Raw genomic sequence first — 24,736 nt, forward strand, 5'->3', positions numbered from 1 at the left:
AGTTATTCTATTGTCAAACCGTATCTATTTTTATGTATGTTTTAAATTGTCAAAAATAAATGAATGAAATCATATCATAAGTTCGGAGTTAAATACATTATACCTTATGACGTTATCCCCTTCTGTTTTGTTTCTATTATAGCCTAGGAGTAATAAAGTTTGAGATTTAAAACTTGGCCAAGTCAAGATGGCGGCTCCCATCCCGTTGTCGGTGTCGGTTGTTTTGGTCAGCATTATTGGTGCAGGAATCTATGATGTGCTTACAAATTTTGAGCAAAATGGGTGTGAAATGACGTACATGTACGAATATCCGGAATATCAGGTCAGTATTTCTTTTATAAGTCTAGATTCTATATATTTTTAAAAAAAAAGTAGTTTTATAGCTTTGACTTTGTTGGTAAGATTGAAGAATACCGGACCAGCGGACTGACTTTGCCTCTATGGCCTATGGCTATGTCTCAACCTTAGGAATTCATAATTTCCCCGTTTTTAATATCTCTCAAAGGAGAATCTCCGACCGGTACATCTATTCATTAAAATTTTGTCAGGGGGGTGACCCCCCTGAAAGCCCTCCTCCACCCCGACCACCCGCCCCACCTACCCCATTTTCTCACTGGCCACCTCTATTCTCACCCGGGGCCCGGAGTGAGAATAGTGCAGGTGAGTCTTGTGACTTGTGGCTATTCTCACCCGGTGCGCGTTCACCAAATTTTGCGTTCACCCTAAACCACAGAATTCTACACTGTGAACAGAAAAATTGTAGAATTCTGTGCCGTGAACAAACGTTCCATTACAACTGTAGCCTACTAAAAGCGTACAATTTTGTCTGTGGGCAGTGGAGAGAGAGAGAGAAAGAGAGAGAGGAGTAGCGCGAGAATTTTCGGGCAAATCAAAATGGCGACCCGCGTAGTTCGGCTCGATTCGAAAAGTTAAATAGCCATAGCATCTTTGTAGACAACCAAATTAATTTACTTTTGTGTTTTAACATCATTTTTTAACTTTGTTTTGGTCAATTTGATCGTCCACACCGATAGACAGTATTCAGAAACAGACAGAGAGAGAGAGAAGAGGGGAGGAGTTGATCTTGCGAGAACTTCCGGGCGGGTGAGAATAGCCACTTTCTTTCTCACTCAATACTAGATCTAGATCTAGATATATGAGCAATTGCCAAAACGTGAGACTCTCTTGAGACTCAGTGGTGCAAAAAAAATTTCTGACCAATTTGACTCTCTTTTCTGTCAGTCACAGATTGACATTTAGTGCTCATATTCCTAGAGTATCAGAGCAAGGAGACGTACGGTTTTGGAGATATGGGTCTATTGGTTTGGCAACTACTGTATTTCTTTTGTATGTAACAGTGATCACAAAAACAGATAAGCAGCAAGGCAAATAAAGGACTTTAAATTCCATTTGTTTAGTAAACAAAGACTTCGTACACTATGAACTCCATTCATAATGGTAATATGAATGACAAGCTATGTAATAATGACGCAGTGCACAGAACATGTCATCATTGTTATGTACAAGAAAGGATACATATTGGACATTATCATTAACAACACATCACAATAGTGAAAGGCTGTACAAATACAGTTATCAAAGCCTCAGTACCAGAAAAACACATGTGTAAAACAATTTTTAAACTAATATGAGGCAAAAGCACAAAATCAATTGAGCTGACCTGTACATAACAGTGATGACAAACATGACTTGTACATAACAATGATGACACAATGTACAGGAAAAGACAAAAGTCTTGTCTCCAGAGAGAAAAGCGCACTTTAAGAATAAAAAAATCCAGGAAAGGTTTCTTTTGCTTTGAAACAGATGCCAGGTCATATCAAAGACAGTAGACAATCACAATTACGTTGCTAATTATGACAAAGAGTACTCGTACATAACAGTGATGACAAAACATACTGGGAAAAGGTAAAATCATGCCTACAAAGAACAAATTTGCACTATGAGATACACAGATCAATAAAGGAGTATTTTGTTTCTAAATGAATCTTGCATGTATGAAATATATGTTGAAAACTTATTTAGCAATTATGAAAAATATTACTTGTACATAACAATGATGACACAATGACACAGTGTATTGGAAAAAGGCATATCATGCCAACAAAGAACAAATGTGTACTTTTGAGTTAGACAGATAAACAAGGACATGTTTGTCTATTTGTTTGAGTAAAAAGAGCACACATGACTTAAAAAATGTTTGCTCTTAGGACAATGTAATTTCTAGTACGTCAGTCAGTCTTGTACGGCTGCATGACGACACCCCAAACGTCATCACTAAGCACAAAAGCTAAATCTATAACCACAGAAATGATCCATCTCTCGAAGTTTGTTCACACATCACACTCTTGTTCCAGGAATCCAATGTAAACACCACAATTTCACTAAAATATTCAATAGGGTAGCCTAAAAACACGCAAAACAGTCCAGTACGTCACATTCAACGCAAGATTCTTGTGCGTAACCGGAGGGTGACGGCAATGACTACTTTCGTTTTTCTCTTTACCCCGTTGCTCCCGCTGTTCTGGGGAAGCGGGTAAGGGGAAGTCACTCAAGAAAACAATTATATCCGGGCACTGTTGATGACCCGTTCAAAACAAAAGTAGGCTAAAATTCGGACTTCCGGTACGTCGCAAAGTGACGCCATTAACGGCAAATGTTAAACAGCCGACCGAAATCGTAGATCTAGGAACCCGATGTTCCTTTCGCGCATCGCGGCTTTTGAACTGTTGAATAAACGACGATAGGCAAAAAGATTTAACCAGCTGTGGTGATTCTACTGAAAAATAATGGTGTTTTCTGAAACACCTAGTCCGTGACGACACCCCTGACGCACAAGTGATCCGAATTATTCGTTTATTTGCAAACAAATAAATCGATTTCTTGAGCAAGTGAACCTTTCTCGATCACAAATAGCATAGAATCAAAGCACAGGTTAAAAAAAAACACCCAAAAATACTAATTTTTTGACATTCTTGGAAGTTTGCATTGGTGTGCTCAAAATGACACTCCAGGAATCACTAAAAAACGAACATTTTGGGCACAAAATTTACAAACTCAAGATTATAAAGCTGACATAGGGTCTGAAACTGCTAATGCAGGTTCTACATCCTATATTTGACATGTGTTTAAGTTTTGGAGGAATAAATACTAATGCATCACATTTTATGCACACTATTGTGAGATGTGTGTGTTTTTCCCCACGTTTTGGCAATGGCTCATATAGGCCTAACGGAAGCGTACAATAATGTACGAGTGGTCCGGTATTCTTCAATCTTCCCACTTTGTTTTATGGCCACCTCTATTCTCGCCTCGGGTGAGAATAGTGAGAATAGCGCAGGCGAGTCTTTTGGCTTTGGCTATTCACTCACACCCGGTGTACGTTCATCGTCGTTATAGCCTCGATCTAGATAAATCGGTGCTTTTTCGGTAGTTCCCACCCCCCTTATTTGAGCCTGACCTACATCTAGATCTAGATCTATACGTTTGATTCGCGGTGAGCTAAGATATCAAACCTAACAACTTCAAAACATTAAATTATGGTAAAATTCAGGGGGGCATGCCCCCCCTGAAACCCCCCTTCCTATTTTTGTTAGGTCAGGGGGGCAAGCCCCCCTGAAACCCCCCTACTCTTGTGGCCCAAACCCGTGAATAAAATTGCGGGGTGGGAACTACCGAAAAAGCGCCAATAATTCTAGGCCAAATAATTTTGCGTTCACCCTGAACCACAGAATTCTACACTGTGATAACACAAAAATTGTAGAATTCTGTGCCGTGAACAAACGTTCCACTACTACTGTTAGCCTAAAAGTGTACAATTTTGTCTCTGGGCAGTGGAGAGAGAGAGAGAGGGGAGTAGCGTGAGAACTTCCGGGCAAAACAAAATAGCGACCTGCGTAGTTCGGCTCGATTCAAAAAGTTAAATAGCCGTAGCATCTTTGTAGATGACCAAATTAATTTACTTTTGTGTTTTAACATCATTTCTAAACTTTGTTTTGGTCAATTTGATCATCCACACCGATAGACAGTATTCAGAAAGAGACAAAGAGACACACAACCCCTATCACACTAAGCAATAACACCTGTCTTAGACGGCCACCTTAGAGACTCTATACGTTTTGTCATAAATTGTGCATTGGCCCCTGGCGTTGTGGGCGAGCTGTCATAATTCAATCACCTGTCGGTGTTGTTAGGTAGTCCCTCCAACCGATCATGTTGCGCTGGTCCCTCCCACTGTTGACCAATAGGTACCAATTTTCAGCTGCTGGTGAGGTAAGCGTGTGATCCCCCATGATAACCCATAAGCCCCGCCAAAAACTCATACACACAAATCGTAAGTGAGATGAGTGGTCACTGTTTACCCAGTCTGTAACAAAGTATCAAAGGACTTCAACATGAACTCGTGACAGAAGTGTCGCTCGTTCTCCGAGTGGTGGCGACCCATGTGTTTGTTTTAACATGGCACTCGGTCTTCCTCGTCTGATACATTTCGTTTTATTGTCACCCTTGTGCAAAATCAGCATCAAAATAAAAATTACAAACAAAATACAAACCACCACCACCACCACCAACAACAACAAAAACAACAACAAGGTGGCTACTTTCGATTGCGACCTCAGATGGGAATGGTTCGTTTTCTCCATCTTGATCAGTCCTGCCTAAGACGGCCACCTGTCTAATACGGCCACTTTTCTCCTTGACAATGGGCGGCCGTCTTACACAGGTTTGACTGTACATATCATCAATATTTGGGCCTATCGCTGAGGTGTGCTAGGTGCTTGCTGTAGCTTCATGTGTTAAAAATGCCATTAACAGCCAGGTTTTTTTGGGTTTTTTTTACCCTGCCCTATTCTATCATCTGGTGCTTTTGTATTTAGTAAAAACAACACACAGCCATGTTTTTTAAATTAAAGGATTCTTTTGAAATTGTTGAGAGCTGCTGGACCTGAGGTCTTGCAGCATACTAAAGAAGGAAGAAGTGAAAAGACTGATGTTTACAGCAAAAGATCTTTTTCTCGTAAGAACACAACACAGTGGGTACATTTTTACTTTTCTAGACCCGCATGCAGAGATGTTGCACTGTTTTGGGGGCTAAACTGTGTAATTGTTGCTGCAGAGCCCATATAACCATCGCAAATCAATTGTTTGAAATCAACAAAATATCAAACCAAAGTGCGAAGCATTTTAAAATTATAGGCCGTAGTAAAATGCAGGGAGCCATATTTATAGCCCTCTAAAATCCCTAGGTTTTTTTTTTAGTCCCCCTGAAATGCCACATGTTGTTAAATACAAGTCAAATATTACTACCAGTTGCAAGTGCCGTAAAACACTTTAAAAAATTTGTTTTAAAATGTTACTAAGCAGTGAGTTCTTAATATAGTTTCTATAAAAACATCCCTCATACAGCGGCATACATCTCATAAACTAATAATTTGCAGTGGATTTAATTCATGTAATAGATAAAAATGATCAAGAAAAGCGCTTTTGAATGTCATTTCTGAGTCTGAGATGGGTCCAGGAGTAAAATAATACGGCATAGTGTTGAAAGATACTGCAATTGACATGATTTTTAAAAAGTCTATGATGCTATAGCCTACTATATGATTTTCCTTTAAATTCAATTTTTTTCAGGAAATAGCTCTTGGCAAACTTCGTAAAGAGTATCCTACGTATCGGCTTTTTATCTATGGAGAAGGGTATGTATTCATTTCTTGTTTCGTTAAAAAATCGAACCATTGTTCTTGGCTGATGTCACTTAGAAAAAGTTATTTGTATACAATAGGTCACGCTTACCTCTTTCTATCTCTTGAGCGACTTACCGTGAATGAACAAATCATCGTCAGATGGGTTAAAAAGTCATGCATCTTTTGGTGAAAATGGCAAGCTAGCTCAAATTGCAGTAACACAGAAACAGTTATGCACTACATTCTGGTCAGCTGTTCATCACTTGAATCCCACCAGCACAAGCTGCTCATAGTAGAAAGAACGTGTTCATTATTTCACCTTCTGCTAGTCATTAAAAAAGCATTGATCTCAAAATCTGGCATCAAAACTGGAATTCCAAGCGGTTCTTACTAATTCTGAAATGGACAAAGGGGAGATTGACATATACAACTAATTTTTTTAGTAAGAGAAAATGTCTCTGTTCCTTATTTCATGAACCCAAAATATTACAGATTGAAATTCTATTCTGTTATTTAGGTAGCCTTGCTTTATTACTCTTAACAATTTTTTAATAATATAATTAATTCAAACAGTTTTTATTTTACAAGACATGAATGCTTGTGTACTTTTTTTTGTCTACACGGTAAACACTATCTGGCATATATACAAGTTTTTAAATTAAAAATTAATATGTGCATTTGTTTGCAATAGAACTCTTGTCTTTGTCACATTATCCTTTTTTTCTTTTTCCAGCCAGTATGCAAGGCAGTTGAGGTGAGAATAGCCTTTGTGAAAGAATACTAATAAAAATAAAAGTAATTACTTTTGAAAAAAATTTTCTCGTCAGTTTAGCTTTAATGACTTGCTATACTGGAAAGGTTAGAGATGTTTGTCAGAATTATTTTTTATTTGTAACAAGAAACAGCAAATTCATATTGTGCTTTTTTGTAAATTAAGGGGAGGAGCAACTCTTGATTTTGCAGATTTTGAGTCAGGCTATGCACATTGAGATGTTGGCTGGTTTTTGAAGATCAACCAGTTCTTTGTCTAAAAATAGCATAGAGACTATTGAGAAAGTCTTTATTCTTCTCGTGAATTGCCTTTGAAAACATGAGGGTGGGTTAATATACTGAATTTTCACAATAATTATTTGGTTTTTGCAAAATGTCATTTTTTCGCAATTTTTTCCCTACTCCTTCCTTAGTGTTCATCCTTTTGACTTGAAACATTCTGGAAACATAGATGGCAAGGCTGCCATCAATGTAACATAGAGATATTTGCAAAAAAAATACACTTTTCCGTTGGCAAGTGATTACGCTACCGAAATTTAAAAAGGTTTCTTACACTTTGGGAAACTTATCGCATTTTTTTTTCTTTTGCACTTATTGAAGAAAACTTGCTGTGAAGCTGATTAAGTCTGGTTCAGGTATACCCTCATCAGATTTGGTCAGTAAATAAGAAAGCCTTAGGGATTTGAAAATCACTGTTTATTTTCAAGATGGCGGCCGTTTCCATAGCAACCGCTGTAGCTATACCAAAATAAAAATGCATATCAAAAGATTTTACGTTGCCAAACTTATATATGTACTTTGATTTGATCTCAGGCGACAAACTTAGAAAATGATCCTCAAGGGTGGCTCCTCCTGTTAAGATAAGTTGTTTAACCAATTCATTCTTATGCTCAGAGGGAAAATATTGAATATACACATTATCTCGAATTTTGTAAATATTATTGTATACCATAGATGGGCTGTTTTACTTGAAAAGCATTTATTTTTTTATACTTCATTGCAGGAATTTAAAATTAGATGGTATTCCTGTCCTCTTTATCCCAGGAAATGCCGGAAGCTACAAACAAGGTGTGTTATGTGTTGATATTCATAAAACTATCTCAGACTTGTTTGTATTTGGTGCTTTCGTGGAGACAAATGATCTCTCCGCTTTTCTCTCTCTTTCTGACCCAGTGTTTCTGTGACGCGTTTCTGTCTGTCTGTCTGTCTGTCTGTCTGTCTGTCTGTCTGTCTGTCTGTCTGTCTGTCTGTCTGTCTGTCTGTCTGTTTCTCTCTCGATCACTCTTTCTCTCTCTCTCTCTCTCTCTCTCTCTCTCTCTCTCTCTCTCTCTCTCTCTCTCTCTCTCTCTCTCTCTCTCTCTCTCCAATAGATATTTGCAATTTTCAAGAGTGACCAATGTGTTCATTTGTTGGATTTTTGTTATTGGTATTGACACATATTGCCTGTATTTATTTTAATAAGTTATGTACTCTCAATTACATTTAGATGACCTCCATAATTTTTTCTCCACCTTTCAGTTAGGTCACTTGGTTCTGTGTCCTTACGGATGTCTGAACACCCTCAGGTCCGAGCTCATTTCAATTACTTTGTTGTGGATTTCAATGAGGTAAGTCTTTTTATATATGTTCCATCAGATAGAGTTGTCAAAGAAATATTTGATTGCGGTAATGCATCCCCATCATTGAAATTGAAAGTACCTGGAATTTCTGCGAGGGCTACTTGAGCAACAAGGTCCATAGATTTCTAGATTAACAATTCCTATTGCTGTTGCTCAGGCAGCTCTTGTTGTGATGACCTCTTTTTGTCTCTGTGACATGAATAGAGTTTTCAAGACTTTTGACATTTGTGTCATAACATGATGGAATCAGGTGCTTGTCAACTTTTTGGCATATATGGAGTACTTGGTATCATCATAAAGTTAATTTGTCTTGATTTTGATTTTAAAAAAACATACTTATCCATCTTTCATAGAAGTTGAGACATTTGTGTTGATGTTAGATTAAGACAGTAACATAGATCTGTATAACTATGATTATACTTTTTTATTTCCTCTATAGGAGTTGTCTGCTCTGTATGGTGGTGTGTTGGACAAACAGACTGGTGAGCATTGGCACCGACTTTGTGCTTTGGACTTGATACCTGAAGGCCCCTCCCCTGTGGGTTTGGGGGGGGGGGGTTGTAAATGACTACTAGCAGTAAATGCAACCTCTGTAATTGTAATGGTGGAATGACACACATAAATGTCTATGCTGGAATCCCATTTGTGATATTTACTTTTTTGTGTTTAGTTTCTAGCATTTTCTCCTTCTGTCCTTGTTTTGTACTCCTACCCATCTCTATTTGTATTTAGGAGTACTTGAGTGCTGAAACCATAAGAAAGTAAAACAATTTAGTCCATAGGAAGTTTAAATGTGTTGTAACTGGCATCTGTTGACGACAAAGGGTACTGAAACAACCTAAGGGCTAGAACTCAAATGGCCGCTGGATCGGAAAAGTAAAGCAAAGAAGTGTTGAAAAATACCAATATTTTATTTTTGCTTTTTTATGAATTGCTTATACTCTTGCTTTACGGTGTCATTGTTTCATTGTTATGTTGTTATTGCCAATTCAACAGCTTGTGGGGATTCTTTCTTTGGCTCAGTACCATTTTGTGGTATGTCTGGTTGCTGGAGAAGAAGTTGATCATTGCTCTGTGAAGTGCTAAGGAACTTATCTAGATCATCCTATGAAATCTATATCGACTTGATTATGCCAGTTTATAATGAGTACAACAATGAGAATTTAGGTCACTGTTATGTTTTCTTTGTGATTTTTGTCAGATTCTCCCAATGACAACTGCTTTCTTTTTTCCCTGTGTGTCCTCAGAATTTGTACACCACTGTCTGAAGAAAATTCTGTCTTTTTACTCTGGGGCAAAATCTCCCCCCTCATCTGTTGTACTGGTTGGACACTCTATGGTAAGAGCTGTGTTAATTTGACATGTTTGTCTAAAAAGTTATCTGATCTAGAAATGAAACTTACTTTACTTTTGCCACAGAAATGAAAATAATTATGTTTTCATCACCAAAAAAAAAAGAAAGTGTTAATATTTTTATTGCAAAATAAAGATAATAATACTTTTGTCACATAAATGAAAAACATGACGAAACTGTTTAGAATACACCCTAAATGACCTGAAAGAGCGTTTGAAAACTGCAAATTGCACTAAAAATCCTTTAAAAAATCCCTGTTTTTTTCTGTTTTTCTCAAAAACTACCTTTTGACTTAGGTGACCTTGGTGCAAGGAGTTTTCAAAAACTGCTGATGCTAGAAGCTTCAAATTTGACGCATAGGTGCTTTAAGATCTATTCTGGGGATCTATGTGAGCTAATTGGGGAAATATTGGTAACTTTTGGAAATATTCAAATTTTTTGTAATATGTACCTCAAAATTTCGTCAAATGACTCTCGGGTGTCCATTGATTTTGGGCTCCCTTTGTTATTTTTAAAGATAGGTAAAAAAACCTCACATAGATCCCCAGTCCATATAGGTTTGTACTTGTGAGCCAAATTTCAGGCTGATGTTTCAATATTTACTATGAAATTCTTCTGCACTAAGAAACTGGTTTGAAAATCCAAGATGGTTGCTGCAGAGACCCATTTTTCAGAAAAAATCTACAAATTCACCGTTAGTACATCCTATTTACCTATGTACTTGCACAATTACATGAAAGTGAATAAAAGTCATTCGTTTAGAAAATTTTTTCGGGAGTGTACGTCTCCCCTTAAGCAAACATTTTGTTTATTCATCTTTCCCAATTTCTTGATCCTCATGTTAGGTAATATTGTTCATAACAAATGATGGTTTAGTCATTAGAGCTGGAGTCTGCTCGATTAATCGAAGGCTTGCAAAGCAGCGGACGGCTTGCGCTAGAGGCTTGCGAGCAGCCTTGTACTTTGCTTTGCCTCCTGCTTGCTACCTGGGGGGAACTTCCGGTGAGTTGTGACTTGCTGTAGTGTGTCGTGACGTTGCAAACTCTCGTGGCTGTGGGCTCAGTACATATTACAGAAGATTCTCCGGTTATTTGCGTTGAAAGGCTTGCACCAAAAGTGCAAGATTGTTTTTTTTTTCCATAGTCGGATTGTAAAAAATAAAAAGCTCTATTCAATGCACTTAAAAATTAATAATGGATCAGCTATTCTAACAATGCAAAGGCCTGTTTGTTTTTAATGTGCAGGAGCCAAGCGCTTCGTCGTTGCAAGCAAAAGACCTCAGTTTGATTCCCGTATGGGGAGAAATTTTTACTGAGAACCTCCGTCTTTCTCCTAGGGCGTTGTTCCCTCTCAGTCCAGGCTGGCCCTTGAAGTAGGCCTAGCCCGTCTCCTAAATGTTCTGTATTATGTCACTGTGAGTGAAAAACATTTACAAAATAGGTTACATACCTACGATACAAAAACCAATCACAATGACCCCTGGAATTTTCCATTCTAGGGTAATCTAAGTCTACTTATTCTTATTACTACCAGAAACTTAGGTTTCTGTTACTACACTACCACTCTCCCTCTCACTTATCCACTCACTAAGCTGATCAACGGCGGGAAGTTAAAAATAACTTCAGTTCTCTACGTCTTGCACCAAAACAAGCACAGCCTCTCCCTTCCTCCATGGTTCAGAGTTCACACTGCGAGCGGTCTTGCTGCTCGCTGCTACAGCAAAACAGCAAGTCAGCCAAGCGATTTGCCAGGTTTCGAGCTGGTCCTGGGAGCCAAAGCAAAAAATGGGAGCCGAGAGACTTGCCGGGCTTGAGCAATTCACTGGCACAAAGCATGACAAGGGAATCATGGGACTTGTGTGCTGCGGACGGGATTTGAGACTTGACAGCTGTCCGCTGCTTGCAAGCCTTCGATTAATCAAGCAGACTACAGCGCTACGCCGCGCAGTGACACTGTGAGCCGGATCTCTCACTCTCCCCCTCTCTCTTTTTCTGATGTAAGTGGCTTCTCGGATTGCAATTAGGGTGTGGAGGTTGAGGGGGTCTGACATGAGTGGCTTCGTGGATTGCTAGTTGGTGTGGACTTGAAGCTTAGGCTAGACCAAGGAGGTTACAGTTTTTGCTAAACTCAACTTATCATGCTGATGATTTGATTTGATGATTTGACCTAGTGATTTGAGGCTTGTGACTTGAACTAGGGGCTTGCGAGCACGAGCAGGTTTGCTACCGGGGTACAGCTCTATTACTGAGTATTAGTCATGTTGTTTTGGTTGATGCATTAGTAAGCTTTGTGATGTTTTCATTTGTCCTCAGGGTGGTATAATTGCAAGAGCTCTCTTTACTTTACCGGACTTTGACTCGTCAATGGTCAACACAATTATAACCCAAGCAACTCCTCATCAAAGGCCAGGTATATGATGTGTTTTTAGTTTGAGAATTGTTGCATGGTCAGGCTAACTTATTTGAACATGACTTGTATTTTATTCACCTGTATCTGTTTCATTGACGATGCTTGTCAGTTTGATGGTACTTTATGTATTTGTGTTTGATTCTAATCTTTTTTCTCAATTTTTTCTTTTCCTGTGTTCTATTTTATTGGCTGATGAAAATAAGTATCTTCATTTCAGCTTTTAAATGATCATTATGTCTATATGTCCTCCTGAACCTGATGTTCAAATGCCAGACTTTCAGAACAAATGAAACTATTATTGTCTACAATTGTATTTTATCAAGTGTCCACTTTTATTGATATACAAAACATGTTTCTTTTGTATTAAGTCCAAACCTGCTTTTTATATCATTCTCTCCTTTCCTGTGTAGGTATAATCTGTCGGTGGACTTGTGACTAAACTTTGTCTTTTTTCCTGCAAACTTGTGCCCTTCCTGCCTGCAGATAAAGGGATTAGTTTTGAGTTTTAGACTTCCCTAGCAAGATGTGCAGGTATGGGCATGAGTATGTGGATAACTGATTGGCAATGGGAGTGTGAGCTTTTGATGAGTCTATAAAAGGGTCTTTGACTTTTTGCACTCACAATTTTTCTTTACAGTGGCTCCAGTTGATATTCACTTGGAGAAGTTTTACTCTAAAGTGAACCAGTATTGGAGGGATAATTCACTCAGCTCTGTACGCCATGTTACGATTGTCAGTACTGGGGGTGGGTACAGGGATATACAGGTGCGCTATGGCCTCTCAGCATTGGATGGGGTAAGTTTTCTTCTCCAGCTTCTTGATCTGTACTTTTTGTTTTCTATTGGTTGATAGACAGTAACATCATAATAATATGTTTTCTTGTTTGTGAGAAAAATCTGCATCAGCAGGAATGGAAAGATGGCCTGAAGCATGTTGTGGTACAAACAGCACCAGTTGATTAGCCCAAAGGCCTACAAAGAACACATGTTCAATGGTGTCTGTGAAAATAGAAGTCTGGCGCTACACATTGTTTAAACAGCAAATAGGAAATGGTTTGGCATTTCAGTGGCTTAAGGGCTTTGTCTGAATCAAGTCCGAACAGTTGTGGTGAAGCTTAATGTATTAGTCAGTGTAATAAGTTTGTAAATTGTTTTTTATATTGGTGGACATTGTGAAGATATGAATGGTTTACCAGAACTGGGAGACTATATGAAATACTCCCTGTTGAGAGATGCAGCTCCGCTAAATTTTATAGAAACTTATAAAAGAAAACATCTGAAAACATGTACAAGAAGAGCCGGCAAATTAAAACAACATTGTTCTTGAAGCTGCTTGTGCAAAACATACCCAAACTTTCTTTCCAAAAGTGAGACAACTTTGACATTAAAAACAGAACTGCTGAATATGGAAAAAGCATTGAAAAAATGATGGGCTTATTAAAGAAATAAGAATTAGGGTGACTGCTAATGAAAGACAAGCTTATATAGTAACAACTAAAGCAATCACACAGTTTCGTCCTTCAAAAGGAAAGTAATCATGGAACTGTATTTTCTCTATCCTTTCTTTCCACTGAACTTCACAATGTTTTGCTTTCACAATGTTTTGTTATTTCTTCATTCTCACAGATTGTTGCCCTTGATCGTGCTGTTAGTGCATCTGTAAGTACGTAGATGAATGTTGTTTTTTCTCAGTGATTTAGTCCTATGTCAATATATTTTACTGTTACAAATGCTCTCAACAGATTGTTCATTTTGAGATAATTAGGGATATTTGTACAAAATGAATATTCTAGTGAACTGTGGAAAGAGAAGAAGAGGAGAATAATTGGCCATTTCCAGAAATACTGTTTTGTTTCTAGATCTAGCCTTTTAAATATTCACTGTACTTTGAGAACAAAAATTGTACTTTAAATTTAAATGTAATAAAAATATATGTATTTGTACATATATATCGATATCTATCTATGAATATATGTAAAAATATATTCTTGGAAGAGGAAGAGAATCATAAAAAGAAGGTGGAAGGCTCTGAGAAGTAGATGGGAGAGGTATTATTTGTTTACGTTGACCTGATATACTTCAGATTAATCTAAAGATGTTATGATGTAGACATAAAGGAGTGAACTAATTTTTTGTTTTCCAAATTTGGAACAGCATGCAGTACACACATAATTTCAGCAAATTTGGAGTCAGTGATAGTTCTCTATTTAAATATAAATATAGTTATAGTCAAACCTGCTCAAATAGACACCTTCCAAGAAAATCCCCTGTACAAATTACCACTTCCCACTTCCCCCTTGTCTTTTTTCTTTATTGAAATGACACTGTTGAAAGTGTCCACCTGTCTCAAGCAACAATTTTTCTGCTTTACAATGGGTGGCCATCTTAGACAATTTCGACTGTATATTTGTTTTCTTTTTTTAAGGTTGATGTAGTGCAAACATTGTTTCTCTTCTTTTGAGTTATTATGTCATGTATGCATGAAAGGAAATGTCATTATTCTTGAAACCATGTGTTGTCAGTGTCAGTGTGAAAACAAACTCTGACTCGAGCTGTGCTGGTGAATGTATTCTTATGTCTTTTATGACGGTATACATTACTTAGGTGTCTAAATAGGGAAAAGATTTACCTTGGCGACCAAGTTCTTTTGACTAACACTTGAATCTAACTAAAATTACGTTTTTCTTCCCTTCTTCGTTATAACTGGTAATGTGGTAAACAAATAGTGACAGTGTGCTCCAGTTATTCAATTTATTCCCACAGACAATGGCAATTCCGAAAGCCTGGGTGTCCACCGACCACCTGTGTGCTGTTTGGTAAGAGGGTGCTTGTGGGTTCTCTTATTCTAGCTTGTTGTTCTCTGATCATAGGCAAGGTAGCCTTTTGGATAATATTATGAGTTGATATTCAGGATTTATAATAATTTAGTGAGGCGCTGTAAATCTTGTTAACTTAATTAAAACTTGTTGATTAACTACAAAATGGTTTTCAAATGATAAAATTGAGTGAATTTCTGTTCTAAATATAATAATGATAATAGTTTGTCTCTCATTGTCTGACAATGACCAATCCATCCACGCAGAAGATAATATTTCTCAAGAGAAATAGAAGAATTAAGAGAATTAAAGGTTTAGATGGCTTATGGCTTCTGCTATGGCCGATGAAACCTATTCTGGCAGAGAAAAGTTTGCCAGTTAAAGTATTTACACTTTTCAGAAAGTTGGAGGGGATATTTGTTATTATGGATGTGTTTTAAATTAATTTTTATCACTTTGAGTGTATTTTTTTCATTTCTTTTCTTTAGGTGTCGACAAATGGTACTACTTACAAAGAGAGCACTCTTTGATATTGTTGATGAAAAAACGCTGCAGGTTCGTACTGTGTTTTTAATGTCACTATAATTTTTTATCAATATTAATTTGTTTTAATGTGTGTGCTGCCATTCCCCTGATGCTTTATGCACACTCTATGCATGAATGTTAAATGTGTGATTTTTACTCCCATGTACAATTCTGGCCATCTAAGTTCTTCTTTGCTCAGTCCTCTGCACATAGTGCACTGGCTAAACTGGCTTTGAAATTACTTTTGAGTGTCAAGTTACACAAGGTTGAAAGTTTTCCGGCTCCTGCCAGAATTGCCGGCTACTTGAACTCATCCGCAGGCCTCTCTCCGGCTGCACCAGCTGGGCAAGTCTTCCATAGCTGGTGACATGACAGTCTTTTATTTTGTCGGCGTGCGACAAATTTCCAATAAAAAAAACCCCAACAACCCTATCTGCCGATGGCCTTCACCAGTACTTTCCGTAGGGCTGGGTACTATTTATAACCCCCCGAATAAATTGGTACCTATTATTCAAAACATTCGAATAGCCAAAGAAAACGAGTCAGAAACTAGATACCTAGTAAAAACAGGTTGACTAGCCAGATCCTGGGAATTTGATAAAAATCGCTGAGACCCAGGAATTTGAGGAAATCTGTAAATTGGCTTTCCCGGTCCGACAGTACGTTTTGCGGGAACAGGCGGCTATGGCGGCATGCGGAAGTGTGTGACACAGTGGCTCCATCGGGAATATCAAGATCTATTTTCGCTTTCGATACCACCCAGAGCTTGGCCGGTGATAGTCTGATAACGCAACATTTGTGACATGCAGGTTGTGCACTATAAACGCTGTGTTGCCATGGAAATAAATCAATATTTTGTCTCTGTGTCACTTGTGAAGAAAGAAAAGAAAAGCGCCGTCTGATTGTCTGACTTGTTGTCGTGAGGGTCAGTGAACCTGCGTGCGTTCGTGTCACATGGTATGGCATCATGTGAGTACCGGCGGTAGTTGGGGTCGCCAAAGTTCATTCAAAGTCCGAGCGTTTGGAAGCATAGGACTTGGGAGAGAATTATATTATTGATTTTTTGTTGTTGTTGTTGTTATCGATCCAGCTACATCTGGGCTCTCGCCCTTCTGTCCAATGCCATGTAGTGATAAGTGCAGGTTTGCTTCAGTTGCTGTAATGTTCCATAGAGTGTATTGTCAAAGTTAGGTCTTGGAGGGAGAAGTGCAGCTCTGATGTCATCTAGGGCTGTGCAGTGGAAAAGGTGATGTTCCACTGTCTCATATGCATAGTCACACAAAGGACACATTTGGGGAAGTTATGGTTTTATTCTGTTCAAGTGAAAGTTGAGCTGTATATGTTCTGTTTGTAGGTGAAAGATCGTGGTCTGTTTCTTTCTCTGTAGGTGGTTGATATTATTATTTTGTTTTGTTGTAGTCATATGTTTGAAAACTGCTCTGCCTGTCTTTCCCAAGGCCCATCTGTTCGTCGAATTTTGTTTGCTGTTTCTTTTAATGATTTGTTTTGCAGTGTTGTATGATGTTGGAATGTTGGGTTGTTCCTGTCTAGATCCCTTTTTGGCAAGTGTGTCTGCTCGGTCATTTCCCGGTATGTTTGAGTGTCCTGGAATATTATCAGGTGATGGGAGCCAAACAGTTTTTGTGTGAAGTCTTCGTTTAGATGATGGTCATTTTCTATTGCTTGCAAGACTGATAGTGAGTCAGTGAAGATCACTATACTCTTTTTTAAAAAATTGGATGAGTGTTAAAAACTGTGCGGAGATGGATAGTGCTGTTTCATTTGCTATTATTTCTGCATCGTAGTTGTTGCATTTCTCTCCACAGGCTGCGGAGATCTCATTGGAACTTCCATATGGGTACTGTATTAGTATTCCATATCCGGCTTTGGTTGTGCCTTTGAATGCATAGACGTGTATCCAGTCATCTGAATAGCTGTCAATTGTTTAATGTGATGCAAGCATCAACTTCACTGGGTCTGAAGATTTTGTGCTATTGTCTCTGAGAGATGTTGTAATGATTGGTTTTCCATAGAAATGTGGGAGGGATGTTTTGGTTGACTCTTTTAGTTTCTCTTCTATTTTGTGGTAGATAGTGGCTCTCCATTAGTTCTGTGATGCAATGCATGATTGATTTTTGTTGAAGTCGTTTCTTTGGTTTCCATGTTTCTACTAATTTCCTGTTTGGGTGGTTGGGGCACTTTCTTTTGGTTCTTTCATGGAGCTCCAAAACTGCTTTATCTCTGCGAATTCCCAGGGGTTCGACATTTGAAAGAATTTCACATGCGGCTGTAGGTGTAGATCTCAGGCCACTGTTTATGAAACGAAGGGCATTATTTTGGACCTTGTCAAGGTTATTGCAAGTAGTAGCACTACACATAGTGAGTAGATTGTTGCTGTATTCCAGGGAAGATCGGACATAACCAAGGTATAGGGCTCTCAAAGTTTATTTGTCTGATCCCCATGAACTGCTTGCGAGTTTCTTTATAAGTTGGAGTCTTCTTTTCGCCTTGTTCTTTATGCTCTCCACTTGGCTTTTCATTGTTAGACTTTGGTCAAGTTTGACTCCTAGGTACGTTGGTTGTTCTTTTTTGGGGAGATTTTCATTTCCTATCTTCAGTTGGAGTTTTTCTGTGGCTGTTTTATGGCTCTTTGTAAAGATGGTGTATACTGTTTTCGTACAGATTATTTTGAGTTTCCATTTCTGACAGTAATTGTGGAGCCTCTTGAGGTCTTCATTTAATTTTCCTGCTCCTACTACCGTGCTGTGGTGCGTCTGCCAGAGAGCAAGATCATCAGCGTAGAGTCTTTTCTGACTTCAGCACGTTCGTCACATCATTAAAGAAGATCAGGAACAAAGTGCGACTCAGACAGGAACCTTGTGGTAGACCTTCCTCGAGTACTTCTCTTGATGAGTGGGCATAGTTCACCTTTGTTTCGATGTTTCGATCCGCTAGGAAAAACTTGATCCATTTATAAAGTTTCCTGTGTATCCCGAGGTCCATCATTTTCATGAGTAGGCCTTTTCCCCACGCTCTGTCGTACGCCTGTTGGAGATCTACAAAGATGGCGACAGTGTGTTTAGTCTCCTGAAAACCATCCTGGATGTCTTCTGTGTTGCTGCCTTTTCTAAAGCCTGCTTTGTGTGGGTTCAAGCTGTTGGTGTTTTCCAGGTACCAGTAAAGGCGGTTGTTCACCATTCTTTCGGCAAGCTTACCGATACATGATGTTAGTGATATAGGTCGGTAGCTCTTCGCTTCTCCAGGTGGTTTCCCCTTCTTCAGGAGCGGTATGATCTGGGCGATCCTCCATGCCTTTGGTATTCCGCTCGTTCTCCACGTGGTATTTACTAAGCAGCTTATAACATCTTTTCCTTTAGCATCAAGGTTGCACAGCATTTTGTTATTTATTTTGTCTGGTCCTGGGGCTTTCTTTTGCTTTAATTTATTTAGGGCCTTTCCAAGTTCCATCGCAGTAGGGGCTTTTTCTTTGTGCTTAGCCTGGTTTATGAGGAGTCTATCAGCCTCAGTTAGTCTACTTGACCTGTTTACAGAGGCGAAATACCGGTTAAAATGTTTGGCTTTCTTCTGGTCTTCTGTGATGGTGTTGCCTGAAAGGAAAATAGGTTTGGGGTTGCTTTTTTGTCTTTCTCCCGAGAGGTTGCTGAACAAGGGACCAAGCTTTTGTTCCATTGTGATGAAGGTCAAGATCTTCACAAGTCTTGAGTCCATTTTTCATTTTGGCTTTTCTGTCATTTTCACCTGAGCGCAGGTCTTGTTATAGTGTGTTCTGGTTATCTGTGACAGTGAGTTTTCCAGTAACTGTCTGGCCTTCTCTCTTTCTGCCACAGCAGCCTGGATTTCTTCATTCCAAAAGGGTTTGTAATTTCTTCGGCATACCCGTGGAATATGCTGAGATGCAGCTTTAAGAATATTTTTAGTGCCTTGTTCATTAAAAAGATGAGCATCATCTGTTTCTACTATGCTAGAGAGAAATTTGTCAGTGGTCTTTTTGTACTCTGCCCAGTTGACTTTCTTAAACTTCCATCGAGTTCTCCGAGGGTGGTTCAAAGCAGGTGGGAAGGTGATCTGTGTAAAGATAGGTCTGTGGTCACTTCCTATGTCATCGATCACTTTGATGCGACAGGAGTTTTTTATGTCAGATGAGCAGATGGTGAGATCAGGCTGACTGAGAGTCAAGTGGGCTCTGTGAAGTGGGGTAGGAGTGGAGTTAACATTTTGCAACACAGATAGGTTGCTGGTTTCACAAAGCTCTTCTATCTTTTGGCCAGTGCTGTTGTAGCTGGTGTAGCCCCATTCAGGGGAGTGGCCATTGAAGTCACCCGCACAAATGGTTTTTTCGTAGTTGGTTGCTTGTAGATCAGACAAGTCACATGTTGTCTGTGGAAGGCTGTAAACATTGTAAATTGTATACTTTCTACCAATGTGCCATATGGTGGCCTTCTGGATATCTGTTGGTTGGGCAGATGGCAAGTGTACGACATCTCCCTGAACATCGTTTCGCAGGTAAGTGACTACACAGCTGCATCCTGTGCATGTGCAGGCGTAACTGGTGTATCCTGTGAGGTTCACGTCCGTACCTTTGTGTAGGGTTTCTTGAAGGAGGGCAACATGAATCTGCCTGTCCTTCAGGACTTTGATGAGTTCTGTTTTCTTTTTTCGCAAACCACAGATGTTGAGTTGCAAGAGGTTGAGAGAACTTTTCTTCTGGTTGGGGATGTAATTGGCTCTCTTCCGCCGAGAGCTTTTCCGTGCTGGTTTAGCACTGTTTCTGTGTGTATCACCAGTAACTGACTTGTCGCTCAGAGCAGCCCGGTGATTGCGCTGCCTGGCGCGGACCTTGTTTAACGAGGCGATGTCCGAGCTTGCATGTAATTTATTTCTTTGTGTCATGGCATTGTGGACTGGGGTGTCTGTGGACTGCCTGCCCACCCTGAGAAGGGGCCATGCACATTGGGGACAGGAGGGTACAAGGGTTTTCATGAGGCTGGAATACCTAACTGCCCTGTGACCGTGTGATTCCAGTAGGGTTCACGCTGCCCATTCCCCACACCCAATGGTTACTGGCTATAGTTGTCTACTCTTGCATGAGGTTTCGGCCAAGTGAGAAAGCCATTGGATCATCACGTCCTGGGTCGTTGTGCCTTTACTAAGAGGTCCACGGTCAGAAGGCAAGTCAGGCATTCTGCTCGATCCATCCTTGCATCCAGACCTCAAACTGGCTGGTTCCTTCCCAGCCACAGAGGGTGTGTTGATAAAAAGCAGTAGGGGTGTTAGGCAGATTAGACACCCACTCAAGGGAGAGTAGGGGTGTGTTAGTGATGAGCATAGCGTCTACCATGCATCGGTGGGTTCTGCCTCCTGCACCTTGTGGGGCCACACCTGCTCCTGTCCTGTTGTTTTAACCCGTCTAGGAAACGGGGGGGGGGGGGGTTGTTGTTGGCACCAACAACTCGCCACTTGCCAGAGCCGTGTCAGTGGAAACAGAGACCACCACGAGCAGGTACGGTTGGCTGGATTGGGAGAAGCTGTTTGAGACGCTTAGGCATTTCTCAATGTTTAAATGAGACCCATCACCAGTCCTTGATCCCCTATTGATTTTTAAAAAAAAAAGATAGCTCTCAGTGGGGATAGTCGGAAGGCAACACCAGAGGACAAAAAACTTGGAAGCTGATTTTATAATTTAAAAAAAAATTAAAGCTCTCTACAAAGCATGCTTTGGTGCCGGCCGTGTGTGGAATCGTGATCTGTCATACCTTGTAAGCCTTGCTATTGAACTAAAGTGTACGTGTTTCATTGGATGGGTGATAGTGAATTATAACTATATTTTAGCTTTCTCTTCTAGATTGGCAGATTTCCAGTGTCACTGCATCTTGACCTCTCTCAGTTTTTACAACTCTCGCACTGAATAGGTCTGCTTGAGCCATTCAAGTTTTCACTCTACTTTGAGTTTGAGCAATAATTTTTGTCTTTCACTTTTATAATATGAATTATGACAGCAAGACTCATTCTTGACAGTTGATTTTCTGGTTCTAGGCCCTTTCACAGGCTCAAAGCAGGATTCATTTTTATAATATATTATAGTTTAATATGTATATATAAAATGATGAGGGGAAAATACAAATAAGAAAATATATAACAAGTAAGCACAGAATGAAATACGTAAGTCACACAGGACTCCAGTGCCACACTGAAATTTTGTTGACAGGAATCATGTATAATATTGGCTACGTACTTGTATGTGTGTTTGTGTGTATAACTGCAATCAGAAGTATTTCTGTATTTTTTGAATAGGTATCAGAAGATACTGAGGTGAGGATGAAAGCTTTTCAGCACCATTTCCTCAACAACAATGGACTCCCAGACTACCAGTCTTACAATGAGAACAAGACTATCACCCTAGATTCCAAGATTCAGTGGACATACCGAGATGAAAAGACGTGGAAATTCAGTGTTGCAAAGGTACATGGCTGGTTTACATTTGTCTTTAGTTGACATTTTATTGCCTTTGTTGTATATGCATACAAGATATGGTGTAAGGATATTATGAAAGACTGGATATTATCTTGGTCATCCTTGTATGCTATTTCAATGAAACTTTTTCATTGTGTACAGTTCTCTACTGCAATTTCAGTATTATGCTTTGTGCATTTTTTTCTTGTACCGTGAAAAACTATGACTCACAAACTATCTGATTCTTTAAATTGACTGTCGTAATTCATTTCTAGAGCTAGAGTTAGGTTTTTTGAGATCCAGGCAACATTGTTTCATTGTTAACACAAACAAGTATGATAAAATACTGTTATTTAGGTTTGTATATCAGCACTTTTTGTCATTACAAGCATTTGAAGAAAATAAGTAGCTTGTGATACCTTCTTCATTTATATTAGATTAATAGTTGAAAAGCTTGTATCAGTAGCGAGATATTGTTCTGCTACTTTCCTATTGTTTTTCTACTATTGGCTGATATAAAGAATTAATTTAACTCTTTGAGCCCTGACCCCCTGGGGCTACCGTGCCCCTCTGCCTGAGCTCCTGAGAGATATATTACTAACATTCATATGATCGCCAGAATCACATTTCAAATCCTATTCAGGGTAGTCCTTGTCACTACCAGCATCTAATTCAGAAAGATCTTTTAAAAAATCAATAATCTTGTGTTGTAAACACAGTTTTCCGTAAGTATTTTGTCTCAGGCGGGCCATGTTAGGGGTGAGGTCTCGTTCACCAGTGTACCGGTGGCTAGGCATACGGACAGGTTTATGCGCCAGCGGTGTACCAATGGCAAGGGCTCTAAGGGTTAAGCCACATATTTTTCCTTTTTATTTAACTTTCATACTTTGTATTATTTGAAATGTTTTATGTGTCAAAGTCCCACTTTGTTATAAGTATTTATGTATATCTTCCCCATTAAAGGATTGATGCTGAATATTTGTCTTTTCTCTGAATATTTGTTTTACTATTTCAGACCACTGCCCCGCAATACTTCTCAATTCCCTTGGTGGTTGAGGAAAGATCAGATTCAATTATTATCCAGACTAATTTGGTAATGAATCTATTTTTAGATAGCTTGTTTCTCTACTTTGTTGAAAGCTTTCTAAAAATAACGATATTATATTTAAAGTTGAAGCTGATCTGTGTAATTTTGCTGTTGTTAATAAGACTTGGATGAACTGAGGTTTGATCAGCATTTTAAAAAAAATTCAGTGTTTTGTGGGATGAAGTAAAGATGTGTCTTAGTTTACTTTCTTGTGTCGGGGGGGGGGGGGGGGGGGGAGTCGCTTTATAGTTACGGATGAAGATCTGTCCCATGTTCATTTTTATTATTGCTTCTTGGCAAGAATAATTCTTCAAAATATTCTGAGCACTTTCGAGATTTTTTTGTTTATTAAGAACATTAGTTGCTGTCAATTGAAGAAATGTGAATATATTTGACTTTCATTTGTTATAATTTTCATGTCTTATTTTACAGACCAACCCTGAATGGATTTGCTACTGTGACTTTCCAGAGGGAGAACAGAAATGGTGAATGAAGAAGGAAGCTACAAAGGGGATTTGGTGGTTTAAGAATATGAAAATAACTATTTTTGTTTGTCTGTGTGTATTCCACTCTTTGTTTCTTATTTTTTTCTTTGATGTAAAGGAATTAAAGTCTTTGCATTTTCTTTCAATTATTAGAATTGAATGTTTGTTTAAAATTCAAAACAAGTTAATATACTGATTTTACTTATCTGAGTCACGTCGCCTTTCCATCGTCTTTTCACTTCAATCTTTGATCATGATGTTTTACTTTTCAGAAAAGAAATAAAAGGAAGAGTGGCTACCTGACAGTCCATCGGGGCCAGAGAAACAAAAAGCAGTTCTTTAATGTTTTTTCTTTGTACTGTACATCTATACTTTGGCTCTAGGACATAGTCCTGTCGATGTTGAATATATACACTGCCTGTCTTCAGATATTGTCTCAGGCTTTGATGTACACCTTGCTAGACTCGTAGTCATGCACGTCACTGCAACATGCGCTTATGATTGAATGGCAGATGGAGTATAGTTTTCAGAAACACTTTTTATGAAGCAATAAAGAGTTCTAATACATATCACTGAACTAATATTACTGCTGTTCTATAAGATTATCTATTCAGTCTGTTAATTTCTAGACAGAGGAATGGCAACATAGTACAATGAATACCCAAATGTCACTGTCATGGTTTTATTCTTCTTAATAATGTTCTCACTTTATTTCTGCTTTGTGTTGTTTCAGCTCTACATGTACAAGTTTGTCCAGCCGCAGCAGGTTCTTACCTCCACTTTATTCTAACACTCGAGTAAGTCATGAAGCTTTTCTAATCTGAAAATTCTGACCAGAAGTCGTAAATACAAATGTCTTGTACTGTTCTCCTTAGGAAGTTTGCTCTACTCAAGGTTTTGATACAGTTTTTTTTTCATGGATGTGTATAAGCTGGCCTTGTATATATGTGGCTGCCATACTTTCCACAAATGCTCCACTGCAGTTGTCTCATTAGTTGTTCTCCTAAAATAAAGTCAAAAAGTGAGTTAGTATTATGCTATGAAAGAAACATTATGGGATTCTTCACTTGATATTAAGTTGTGATTATGCTTTAAGAATGAACCATGTTTACTATTTCTGTATTCTAAAAATGTTTTGAGTTTCTTTATTGACTTTGGTATCATTTTTTAGCTTGTGCTGAAAGAAAATAAATTTTAAACCATGAATTTAACAACAGCATCTAATGATTGCACTGCTTCTTTTGTTCATCTGCAGTATTTGAGGATTGCGTTCAAAGACATTGAATTGACTCCACGTTCACACATTGTCATAATTGTGCCGTCTGGACAAAGAAAGGTAAATTTGAGAAGATGAAATATTCTTTTTTTCTGTTGCCCTATAGTGAAAGTGCTACTAAGTCTATATGCAAAAATATGTGTATAAGGACCTGTTTCTATTGTTAATTGACTGTTTTTCCTATATTTTGAGAAGGGGATTTCAGGTATCAAATTTTTT

General features: G+C 38.7%; 1 protein-coding gene across 2 annotated transcripts in view; it reads left to right on the forward strand.

Moving 5' to 3' along the window:
* The first annotated feature begins 145 nt into the window (after nt 1-145).
* The window catches only part of LOC101851896 (GPI inositol-deacylase), a 66,695-nt gene continuing 42,104 nt past the window's right edge, over nt 146-24,736 (forward strand). The window contains exons 1-17 of one of the 2 annotated variants that reach the window (XM_005108584.3): nt 146-322; nt 5,653-5,717; nt 6,439-6,459; nt 7,480-7,544; nt 7,995-8,083; nt 8,535-8,577; nt 9,343-9,434; nt 11,762-11,858; nt 12,496-12,653; nt 13,484-13,516; nt 14,621-14,673; nt 15,162-15,228; nt 21,511-21,678; nt 22,685-22,762; nt 23,189-23,241; nt 23,975-24,038; nt 24,497-24,577. In XM_005108584.3, the coding sequence (XP_005108641.1) occupies nt 188-322; nt 5,653-5,717; nt 6,439-6,459; nt 7,480-7,544; nt 7,995-8,083; nt 8,535-8,577; nt 9,343-9,434; nt 11,762-11,858; nt 12,496-12,653; nt 13,484-13,516; nt 14,621-14,673; nt 15,162-15,228; nt 21,511-21,678; nt 22,685-22,762; nt 23,189-23,241; nt 23,975-24,038; nt 24,497-24,577 (1,362 nt within the window). In that variant the 5' untranslated portion in view covers nt 146-187. The remainder of the gene's footprint in view (nt 323-5,652; nt 5,718-6,438; nt 6,460-7,479; nt 7,545-7,994; nt 8,084-8,534; nt 8,578-9,342; nt 9,435-11,761; nt 11,859-12,495; nt 12,654-13,483; nt 13,517-14,620; nt 14,674-15,161; nt 15,229-21,510; nt 21,679-22,684; nt 22,763-23,188; nt 23,242-23,974; nt 24,039-24,496; nt 24,578-24,736) is intronic. The other variant, XM_035972472.1, reaches the window with a different exon arrangement.

The sequence above is a fragment of the Aplysia californica genome, unplaced genomic scaffold, assembly GCF_000002075.1.
Source record: "Aplysia californica isolate F4 #8 unplaced genomic scaffold, AplCal3.0 scaffold00701, whole genome shotgun sequence".
Taxonomy (NCBI): Eukaryota; Metazoa; Mollusca; class Gastropoda; order Aplysiida; family Aplysiidae; genus Aplysia; species Aplysia californica.